This window comes from Bison bison, unplaced genomic scaffold (assembly GCF_000754665.1).
Source record: "Bison bison bison isolate TAMUID 2011002044 unplaced genomic scaffold, Bison_UMD1.0 scf7180017864239, whole genome shotgun sequence".
Taxonomy (NCBI): Eukaryota; Metazoa; Chordata; class Mammalia; order Artiodactyla; family Bovidae; genus Bison; species Bison bison.
In genome coordinates, this window is record NW_011494811.1 from 6,698,804 (window position 1) to 6,710,605 (window position 11,802).

General features: G+C 52.8%; 1 protein-coding gene across 1 annotated transcript in view; it reads left to right on the forward strand.

Annotated features, from left to right (window-relative positions):
- The window catches only part of SPTB (spectrin, beta, erythrocytic), a 132,936-nt gene extending 121,155 nt beyond the window's left edge, over positions 1-11,781 (forward strand). The window contains 4 exon segments of the mRNA XM_010846823.1: positions 7,323-7,585; positions 10,698-10,871; positions 11,126-11,168; positions 11,311-11,781. Coding sequence (XP_010845125.1) covers positions 7,323-7,585; positions 10,698-10,871; positions 11,126-11,168; positions 11,311-11,478 — 648 coding nt within the window. The 3' untranslated portion in view covers positions 11,479-11,781.
- Positions 11,782-11,802: the final 21 nt, after the last annotated feature.

The following is an 11,802-nucleotide window of genomic DNA, read 5'->3' on the forward strand; positions in this document are numbered from 1 at the left end:
AATCCCCAGCTCCAGCCTCCGCAGCAGGCAGCCTAGAGCTTTAATCAGCTGCCAGAGGCCAGACTCTGACGTCCTTGGAGGGAAGGGATGTGGGTGTGGACGCAGCAGCTGTGCTGCTTCTTGCCTGGGCAAGCTCTCTCCATCCTTTCTACCGGATTGTTTCTCCCCTCCCACTCCGAGGCCGAGCTGAGCTGCTGGTTCAGGCGTTTTTGCAGCGAAGGTAAATGGTGTGTTTGTCCATAATGAGCAGACCCGGTCGGGAAAGAACATCAGTTTTCCCACGAACCTGGGTGTGTCTGTCTCCCCAGAATGCCTGAATCAGCGCGGCAGGGCTGTGTCTGCCTACAGCCTGGCACCACGCCCTGGCACTCTGGGGAAACTGGCTCTAGGCTCTTTCTGGACATCTGTCCGAGGCTGGGTGTGCCCCACTCTCTATGCTGAGGTTGGGCGTGATCTTCCCAACCCTGCTGCTCAAAGGCAACCAACCCCTAGGTTTGTCTGCCAGTCCATGTTTCAGAGCATCCCAGATCTCGATAGACCCAGCATGGGACTCAGTTAACACTGAAGGCATCTCAGAAATGGGGTTGGAAGTTGCCAACTGGACCGCTGGGTGTCAGATCCAGATGGGGGAGTCAGTGTCTTCCTTTTGGTTTGAATGCCTGCCTCAGAGACATCAAGCAGCTTCCAGTTCCTCCTGGCAGGGACCTGAAGAGCCCACACTGGTGATAGAAATGGTGAAGACAGCCCCTGAGGAAGCCTCATTCTTTCCCCTAGGATGGTCATGGGGGAGACCTTCCCTGTCCAAGGGGACCCTGCACACTGCCCTCCCTCCCCCTCACTTCACCTGGTGGCCTTCTGCTCTGCATCCCTCCCTTGTCTTCCCTGGTTTCCAGTGACTGGACTCTCACCACAGTCCTTCATCTCTTAGTTCAGTTCAGTTGCTCAGTCGTGTCCGACTCTTTGCGACCCCATGGACTGCAGCACGCCAGGCCTCCCTGTCCATCACCAACTCCCAGAGTTCACTCAGACTCCTGTCCATGGAGTCGGTGATGCCATCCAACCATCTCATTCATCTCTTAAACATCCTCCAGAAGAATTCTAACAGTCGGCCCCCAGGGCACAGGGCTGAGCCATTCTGCTGCCCTTCCCACTCCTCATGAGAGCTTCTCCCCTCGGCCCCCAACCTGGAGGACTCCCCACCTGGCCGGCCTCAGCTCTTCCCGCGCGTTTCCCTCTGTTTAGAAACAACTCTGTTCTCTCTTCCGGCATTTGCCTCTGCTCACCCTCTGTTCCCATCTCTCTGGCTGCCCTCAACTCTTCTCTTGCAAACAAGTGTCTTTTGAACAGCCTTCCCAGCCTGTCTGCTGAGAGCCTTCTCACTCAGACAATGAAAGCCCAGACCACAGACATTTAGGGAAGGAAGAAGTTCTCGGCTGCAGAAGTGGCCAACTTCCCCTCCCTGTCGTCTCGCGGGGCTATTTGGTTGCCTGAGGTATTCAAGCCTAGGTCTTGTGTGGCCCCCAGCCCCTCTTCTGGTCCTTTTCGGCATGGCTGTGACACAGTTCCGCTGCCTCAGCTCGTCAGCCACGCATCTTCTGTAAGCCAGACTCCCCTTTAGACCATGAACCCCGTTGGATAGCCCCTTTTTCCCAAGCAGTAGTGCCTCCCGGTCTCTTGCAGCAGGACTTAGTGGGAAGAGCTCAGGGTTTGGGACCAGACCACTGCATCCTCAGCTTTCACTCAGTAGTCGTGTGACTCTGGGCCCGTTACTCATTCTCCCTGGCCCTCAGTTTCCCTCGTCTATGAAACAGGCGTACTGACGCCCACCTCTCAGAAAGGGTGAGGACAGCAAAAGAGAATATAGGTAGAATGCCCAGCAGGCGACTGTCTTCATTTTCCCTTCACTCTTTTCTCCATCTCTCACCACAGTCCTTCATCTCCTAAACGTCCCCCATAAGAATTTTAACATTCGTTGCCAAAACCCTCCCAAACCAGCCTTCCTGCAGCGCCCCTCCCCGGAGACCCCCTACACACACTCAAGGCGCAGTTCTTGCTGTGAGGTAGGTGGGCAAGACCTCTCACAACTAAGGTCCAATAGTATTTGTTTGGGATGCATCCCCATACCCCGTTTCTCATTTACCAGCATTTCCTTCAGAGAGAAGTTCACATGCGTTTCCTTGCTTGTTCATATATCTGGTATCACCGAGCATCTTCTAGAACGTCTCAGAGACCTGTGGCCACACCCCAGGTGGTTTTTCTCCCTGGCTGGAGAGTTGGTTGTCTGTGTGCGGGCCCCTTATGCCACCTGCTGGCTAGGTCTGGAACTACACCTTCAGCCCCTTTATTCCACGTAAGAAATGGACCCATCCTGTCCCCCTCCTTTTCACCTTCTTGAAAGTCCTCTGGGGAGGAGACATCTGCCTGCTTTCCCCTGCCCAAGTCAGCTTCCTAGCAAGGCAGGACCCTACAAAGTCAAGCGTACAAGACTCTGCAAAGACTCTGAGGTGGCCACGCCCTGCCCGTCAGGAGCTCAGGCCTCTCCTTGTCTGATTACAGTTCTGTGAGGTCCTAAAAGGCTCTCCTGTCTGTGCCCTTTCCTCCCCTGATGGTCCCACAGCAGCCAATACTGCCTGTCCCCTACCCTACTCCAGCAGCCAGCACACACACCTAGCTCAGATGAGCCCTACCCACCCACCTCAGATGCACCCCACACACCCATCCACCAGTCCCCTGGGCCCCCAAACCAGGGAACAGAAGCTCCAGGCTTATTCCAGGCGCCATCTCAGGCCCTTCTCTCTCCTGCTCTTACTCCCACTCATGGTCTAAACTCCCCATCCATTCTGACCCGACACCCAGAGTTTCTCCCAAGTGGCTGGATCCTCCTTTTTTCAGAGTGTCCCCAGCTCCTCTGGGCAAGGGCTCTAGGCTGGGCTACCCCTCAGGTGGAATCTATGCATCCTCCTGCTGACCGAAGGGCTGGAGCAGCACGCCTGCCTTCTGCCACGTATCACGGAGGATAGAAGGGAGTCAGATTGTCTCAGCTATCCAGGGCCTTGGAATAGAGCCTGCCTGTCCCTACAGCACACAAGTAGCCGACCCCCTCCTGGTGTCTGCTGTCCTCTGCCTGCAGAATCCGTATCAGAGTGCAATATGGTTCCTGGGACAGCAGAAGTGCCTGCCCTGCTCTCTTAGAAGCCGGCACAGAACATATTCACCCCTGGAGACTATAAAAGGAGGACCCTTTAGCCCAAGCCATGCCCCTGTCTTTCTCCTGTGTCCCTTCCCCCAGCCCAGGAGGGAGAGAAGCCCCGGGTCTGAAAGGAGCAGCTGCCACCAGACCCCTCCGCCTCCACCCTCATTCTTGGCTCTCTCCTCCTCAGGCCTTAGCCTTCAGGGTAGAGAGGCGAGGATGTGTTTTAAATTGTCTCCATGTGAACAGTCAAGGAAACAGAAGAAATCTTTGCGTACATCGGAAAACCCCTATTTTCCAAAGCCCACCCACGACCTGGCTGCTTAACTTTTGATCACACTGGCCATGGGCTCTGACTGTCCCTGCCAGGGAATGTGGATCAGGCACCCATCAGGAGGAAATACACGAAAGGTGAAATTAAGTCGGGAGGCAGTCCTGGAAAAATGTGTGTTTTCAGAGGAGACTTCCCAAAAGGAAAGGAGCATGGAAATGAAAGTATAGGAAGAGAATGTGGACACAGAAGCCTGAAGTAAAACCAGTCCCAGGAGGGCAGAGGCTGAGTGAGGGGGTGAACAAGGCCGAGAGGTTCTGCTGGGTTTCCCTCCCAACATCTGCCAGGGCATCTTCCATGACCCACCAGGGAGTCCGGAGACCCTGGCCCATTGCCAGGAGGAGCAGAAGGGCCAGCTGGGGAGAGAGGATGAAAGGCTTCACTACCTCCCCAACCTCTATGCCTGAGTCAGAGGGTTGGCCTGACTGGGTGCACAGAACCCAGGTTCCCAGACTCAACCTGCCACGCCTGCCCTTCCTCCCTGCTGGAGGATGGTCCAGGCAAGGCCTTAGGGCCTCCAGATCCTTGTGGTCAATTCTGACTCATTGCCAACACTCAAACATATAAATCCTGCAAGATGCATAAAGATGGGTGTGGCCCAGCCACAACACTCCAGAGGCTCTAAGACAAGGAAAAGATAAGAACCCTAAGGACGTGATAAAAAGTCAGGCCTGCCCAATTCTTCAGTGCATACTCTTAACTGGAAATGAAAGCTGTATGACCCTGGGTAAGTCACTTAACCTCTGAGCTCAGACTGTCTCATAGATTGAAGGTTTTAGACTAGAGTAGTGATGTTCAACCTTTTCCAGCCATATTATTCCTGTCTTTAAATGGGATCTTAGGGAACCCCAGATTAGTTTGTTGACTAGTCCTAATTTAGAAAAAGTTTAGTCGCTCAGTCGTGTCCGGCTCTTTGGAACCCCATGGACTGCAGCCTACCAGGCTCCTCTGTCCACGGGATTTTCCAGGCAAGAGTACTGGAGTGGGTTGCCATTTCCCTCTCCAGAGAATCTTCCCGACCCAGGGATCGAACCCGGGTCTCCCACATTGTAGGCAGACACTTTACCGTCTGAGCCACAAGGGAAGTCGTTTAGTCCTAATTTAGGGGATGCAAACATGACCAGCTTTACCTTTCTTCCAACCACTGCCGTCAAACATCTCCACTGAACCTCCACTTCCCATTCCTTAGTGCCAGCTCTGGCAGACATTGATCGTTTTTAACTGTTAAAAAGTCCAATCAGTCTCTTTCAGTTTGAAGCTTTGATCTGATGTCCAGAATGGTACCCAACTCCTCTCATTCTCCATTTCTCTATTTTGGATTTGATCCAAGGTCTGAAGGACCCACAGTGGGAAACATAGTGTCTGCTCTTTCCTGGCTCCTCCCCAGCACTCTCCTGGGCCTCCATCTTCAGCTGGGACAGAGTAGAAAAGAGGGCAGTGTCTCCTTACTGCCTGAGGTGGTTCTAGTCCTCCTGGGCTTTCAATGGCCTTGGTCCCCACCTGCTTGGGGACTACAAGACCCTTCCCACCTGGTGCTGTAAGGTCCTCAGCAATCAGACCTTTGAGGCAGAGTTCTGGACAGATGTCTCCAGCTAGGCTGCCTTCCTGGGTGCTTATTTGGCACATAGGAGACCCACCCATTCCTGTCCCAGCTGGCATTCTTGCGCTGCACTCGAAAACAGACTGCCCCTTGTTCTCTCAGTCTGTCCTCTTCTCTCTCCTGCTGCAGTGGCACAAAAGTGGGTCAGCAAGGCTCTGCATAAGGAGGTACCCAGCCAGGGGACAAGAGTCTGCTTCCCCTTCTCACAGGCACCTGAATACAGCCCATGGTTCCACTAGAGGCCCCTCACTTGGCTTGGGTGGGAGCTGGGAGGATCCTGTCTTCCATTCAGTTCAGTTCAGTTCAGTTCAGTTCAGTTCCTCAGTCGTGTCTGACTCTTTGCAACACCATGGACTGCAGTACACCAGGCCTCCCTGTCCATCTCCAACTCCCAGAGTTCATTCAAACTCATGTCCATAGAGTCAGTGATGCCATCCAATCATCTCATCCTCTGTTGTCCCTTCTCCTCCTGCCTTCAATCTTTCCCAGCATCAGGGTCTTTTCAAATGAGTCAGTTCTTCCCATCAGGTGGCCAAAGTATTGGAGTTTCCACTTCAGCATTAGTCCTTCCAATGAATATTCAGGACTGATTTCTTTTAGGATGGACTGATTGAATCTCCTTGCAGTCCAAGGGACTCTCAAGAGTCTTCTCCAACACCATAGTTCTAGAGCATCAATTCTTCAGCGCTAAGCTTTCTTTATAGTCCAACTCTCACATCCATACATGACTACTGGAAAAACCATAGCTTTGACTAGACAGACATTTGTTGGCAAAGTAATGTCTCTGCTTTTTAATATGCTATCTAGGTTGGTCATAGCTTTTCTTCCAAGGAACAAGCATCTTTTAATTTCATAGCTGCAGTCACCATCTGCAGTGATTTTGGAGCCCCCCCAAAATAAAGTCTGTCACTGTTTCCCCATCTATTTGCCATGAAGTGATTGGACCAGATGCCATAATCTTAGTTTTATGCCTTCCATGGAGAGGTGCAAGGAGGCAAAAGCCACAGCCTTTCCCTGGGGCATTGACTCCTTAGGTGGTGATTCTTCATCAGCACACTTGAGCGCATGAAAATCTTGTTAAGAAATACCAATGCGCAGACCCCACTCCAAGCTAGTTAATTCAGCATCCTAAGGATGGGTCCTGCGCATATTTTGTTAAAGCTCTAGAGGTGATTGTAAAAGGCAGCCAGGGTTAGGAACCACTGCCCTCCTCCGGCAAAGCCCTGCCAAATGAAGGGGGCAGGACCAGTTATTCCCCCCATGAGTTGGGAGGGTCTGGGTTTCCCTGGTGGCTCAGTGTAAAAGAACCCACCTGCCAATGCAGGAGACATGGGTTCAAATCCTGGGTCGGGAAGATCCCCTGGAGATGGAAATGGCAACCCACTCCAGTATTCTTGCCTGGGAAACCCCATGGACAGAGGAGCTTGGTGGGCTGCAGTCCACGGGGTCGCAAGAGTCAGACACGACTTAGTGACAAAACACTAACCTGTAGACTTAGGGCCTGGTGCCCAGACACAAGTTGAAGGTAACAAACAAGTTCTCATCAACTTCCCTGGTGGCTCAGATGGTAAAGAATCTGCCTGCAATGTGAGAGACCCGGGTTCTACCCATGGGTTGGGAAGATCTCCTGGAGAAGGAAATGGCAATTCCTTCAATATTCTTGCCTGGATTCTCCAGTATTCTTGCCTGAGAGAATTCCATGGACAGAGGAGCCTGGCAGGCTACGGTCGCAAAGAGTCAGACACGATTGAGCGACTAATACTTGAGAGTCGTACAACATCCTAGTACAAATGTTTTTTTCTTCTATCTTAGCAGCAGAGCCCTTTTGTCATTTGAAATCTGACTTTGAAATCTTGTCAGAGCTCAGGTCTAACTCAGTCAGAGTTGGAGCCTCTGACAGGAAGCCAGGGTGGGCACCTGCAGTTGGGCAACAAGCAGGGTCAGAAATCCCCTGGCCCAGCCCCTTCAGCTCACTCTAAGGACCTTCTGCTCCTATTGAGGTTGGAGAAGGAGGGAGTTTGGGGAAGCAGGCCAGGTGGACACCCACAGCAGGTTGGGGAAGGGCCAGGGTGGGTCAGGGAGGGCAAAGAGAGAGGAACCAGACTCGGGTGAGGCCTGCTGACCTCCCCTGTTCAGCCGAGAGTGGCCGCCCGGGTCTGGGCCCTCAGCAAGGTGCGCTCTTCCCATATGCCCTGGAGCAGGGGGAAGAAGAGAGGCCATGGCCCCAGGACTTGCAGCCGCCACCCCCACCAGGGCCCCACGAGGACGGGCAGGAGGAGAAATCCAGCACAGATGAGAGGCCCGCCACAGAGCCCCTCTTCAAGGTCCTGGACACACCGCTGAGCGAGGGCGATGAGCCTACAACGCTGCCGGCCCAGCGGGCCCGCGGGCACAGCGTGCAGATGGAAGGCTTCCTGGGCCGGAAGCACGACTTGGAGGGGCCCAACAAGAAGGCCTCCAACAGGTGTGTCGGGGAGGGGCCATGGGGCCACAGGATGCGCAGGGCTATCCGAGCAGTCTGTGGGTGAGGAGGCCCTCTGCCTCTACTCTGAGAGTTCCTGGGTGCCTTCTGAGCCAACTCTGGGGGGCTACTTGGCATGGTGGGAAAACCTGTCTTCAGCTGTGGGCCTGAGTTCAAATCCTGTGACCTCATACTAGTTACTCAGCCTCTCATTTGTAACATGGGGATGGTGGGGGCAGCCTGGTGCAGAGCAGGAGAACACTAGCTGGTACTATGCCAGGGCAGGGTAACAGGTAGGTCTTGGCACTAACAAGACCTACCTGTCCTTGATCCAGTCCCCCTTTTTACCCAGTCTGGGCCTCAGTTTCCCCAGCCATAAAATAGGGAAGGAGAAAGAGCTGACCTATATGCCATCTGGAGGGCCCTTCTAGGAATGATATGACCCTGAGGAACTCATTCAGAGGCAGTCGTGTCCTTGAGTGTGGTCTACTCGGGGGATGCCGCGACTCAGAGTCTCTAGAGGCCTCTGCCTTCAGGCAGCGGTCCAGGGTCTCAGAGAAACAGGGCAGTGTCAAGAGGTTGAAGCCAGCTCTATTCCCAGGGCCAGCTGGCAACATACAGAGAGCCTGGCTTGGAGGACACACCAAAGTTATTTCAAATTCCAAAAATGAATTTGGGGCCCGACCACCCTGAAGAGGTTTATTGCTTTATATGGAGGGGCTGCAGGAGAGGGGAAACTAACATGTATAAAGTACCTACTATGCGGCAGGCATTATGTCAGGACTGACAAAGTTTTCACAACCACCCTGTGATATTGAGGTTTCATTTTCCAGATGGGGGAAACCATCTCAAAGAGGTTGTCCTTTGTCCAAGGCAGGATTTTACTCCTCCTTAGCAACTGCCTTACTTGGGCTACCAGCTCAGAGAAGTTGATGAGGGCCAGGTCTGAGCAGAGGATCCCTGAGCTGGTATCGGAAATCTGGGCTTTGTGGAATGGCTCTGCAGCTAGCTTTGAACGGGTCGAGTTCTCTCTTTGACCTTCCAGTCCTTCTTCCCTATGTGCTCTGCTAGTGCTCCACCTTTCTGCCCTCAAAAAGGAGTGGGGGAGGGGGTGGTGAGGAAGAGGAGGAAGACGCGCTTAACGCTTCTCATTGTCCAAGGACAACGTGCTCTGTATTTGTCAAAGAAGGAGCTCAGGTGAACTCCTTTATGAGCTCACTTGTTGGTTGTTCTCACCAAGCCTCCCATTTGAGTTGAGCATTGATTTGCGCAAATACGTTCCTTTCAAAAAGAGCTAGCACAGTATACCAGGCATTTATCATCAATAAAACAAAATACTCCTACCACCAAAACAAAACCCTGCTCTGTTCATGTTACAGTTCTGTGGTGAGACTCATGGGCTGTAGTGAGACTCAAACCCACTCCAGTATTCTTGCCTGGAGAATCCCATGAACAGAGGAGCCTGGTGGGCTATACAGTTCATGGGGTCACAAGGAGTGACACGACTGAATGAGCACAAGCACGAGTGAAAGATATGCTGGTGGCTAGGAACGTGCTTTGGAAAGTTCTTTACACTGTTGGTCTGAGACTCAATAATTCTAGAAATATATCTCAAGGTAAGATCAGAGTTACAGGAAAGATTAAGGCATCAGGATGTTTTGTTGCTGTTGTTCTTTACAGTTGTGTCCGACTCTTTCTGTGACCCCATAGACTGGTATTTCCCAGGCGAGAATACTAGAGTGGGTTGCCATTTCCTTCTCTAGAGGATCTTCCCAACCCAGGGATTGAACCTGCATCTCTTTCATTGGTAGGCAGATTCTTCACCACTGAGCCATCAGTGGGAAGCCCCATAAGGATGTTTATCACATTGCTATTTCAATTGTGGATAAATTTTCCAGTATTAAAAGGTCCACCAATATAGGGATTATTTTTATTTGCGATAAAATACCATTAGATCAGATCTGATCAGTCGCTCAGTCGTGTCTGACTCTTTGCAACCCCATGAATCGCAGCACGCCAGGCCTCCCTGTCCATCACCAACTCCCGGAGTTCACCCAGACTCACGTCCATCGAGTCAGTGATGCCATCCAGCCATCTCATCCTCTGTCGTCCCCTTCTCCTCCTGCCCCCAATCCCTCCCAGCATCAGAGTCTTTTCCAATGAGTCAACTCTTCGCATGAGGTGGCCAAAGTACTGGAGTTTCAGCTTTAGCATCATTCCTTCCAAAGAAATCCCAGGGCTGATCTCCTTCAGAATGGACTGGTTGGATCTCTTTGCAGTCCAAGGGACTCTCAAGAGTCTTCTCCAACACCACAGTTCAAAAGCATCAATTCTTTGGCGTTCAGCCTTCACAGTCCAACTCTCACATCCATACATGACCACAGGGAAAACCATAGCCTTGACTAGACGAACCTTTGTTGGCAAAGTAATGTCTTTGCTTTTGAATATGCTATCTAGGTTGGTCATAACTTTCCTTCCAAGATATCATATAGCTATTAAAATTATTTTCAAGAAACATTTGAGGATTCAAATATTTGAGGATGGGGAAATACTCATGACATAGTGTTAAACTTAAAAGTACAAAATAAAATTGAATATACAGTATAATCCAATTTTAGTTATATATGTGAATAGAAAATAAACCAGAAGGAAATACATAAAATGTTAACAATAGTAGACTTTGGTAGTAGAATTACATGCAGATGATTGGTTTTTTTTTTTTTGGCCATGCCACATGGCATGTGGGATCTTAGTTCCCCCACCAGGGATCGAACCTGCACCCCTTGCATTGGAAGTGCCAAGTTTTAACCACTGGGCTGCTAGGGAAATCCCACATGCAGATTATTTTTAATTGCAATTTTTTTAGCCGTAAAATGTATTACTATGGATCATGGTAAAGTTGGTGTAGTTAAAAACGGTAAAGCTGTGGGAACTGATTATAGAGATGCTGTATCAGGACTGTGGCAACCCTCTCCAGTATTCTTGCCTGGACAAACCTGTGGGCAGAGGAGCCTGGCGGGCTACCATCCATGTGATTGCAAAGAATCAGACGCGACTGAGCAACTGAGCATGCAAGTGAGGACTGTAGGTGAGCTGCCTGTGTGTACCTTCACAGGTCCTGGAACAACCTGTACTGTGTGCTCAGGAATAGTGAGCTGGCCTTCTATAAGGATGCCAAGAATCTGGCCCTGGGGGTGCCCTACCACGGGGAGGAGCCCCTGGCCCTGAGACATGCCATCTGTGAGATTGCTGCCAACTACAAGAAGAAGAAGCATGTCTTCAAGCTGAGGTGAGGCCCTGCCTGTTCACCGCTCCTTCCCTAGTGGCTCGATCTGGCCTAAGTGGCCAATCCACTGTATGTGACCAGCTGCAGGCCTGAGGTGCCCCTCAGGGATTTTTCAAATAAGAGAGGCTGGTGGTCCTGATTTCCGCCTCTCTCAGAAAGCACTGTGCTGCCTGATAGGGTCCTGGTCATGGGAAAGCTCGGGGAGCTGGGGGGTCAGATCCGGAGGTGGCCACGGGGGAATCCCTTTGTCCTCCTAGGCTGAGCAACGGCAGCGAGTGGCTCTTCCACGGCAAGGATGAGGTAAGTGCAGGGCTGCCTGGCCCTGACCCCCGCCAAGGGGCAGTTGGGAGGGACCCGTGCCCCTTGGCCTCAAGGCTCCCTCAGAAGGGGTTGTCCTAGAGGCAGCCCGTCCTTTGGGGGTCCTGACCCTCCCGCCCTGCAGGAGGAGATGCTGTCCTGGCTGCAGGGCGTGAGCACGGCCATCAACGAGTCCCAGAGCATCCGCGTCAAGGCACAGAGCCTGCCCCTTCCCCCCATCACCGGCCCCGAGGCCAGCCTCGGCAAGAAGGACAAGGAGAAGAGATTCAGCTTTTTCCCCAAAAAGAAATAGCCTCTCGGGGGCCTGGCGAGTGAAGCCGGTGCGTCGTTGGGACGTGCGGGGACTAGTGCCTCCCTCCTCGGCCGGGCCTTCCTCCCGCCCACTGCCCGGCCGCTGCCGCTGCCTGCCGCCTGCCTGCTCTGAGCTGCCGGCCGGCCGGCCGGGCGCGGGCCCAGCTGCACTGCGATCGCTGCCTTCGCCCGCCCGCCTGGCCCGGCCCACGCCTGCCTCCGCGCCCGCCGCCCTGGGGCCCCGCACACAGCGAGCGTAGGCTCCAGGGACAGGCCCCCAGCTCCGCGGGCCCTCGGGGCCTCTGACTCTGGGGGCAGGAAACGA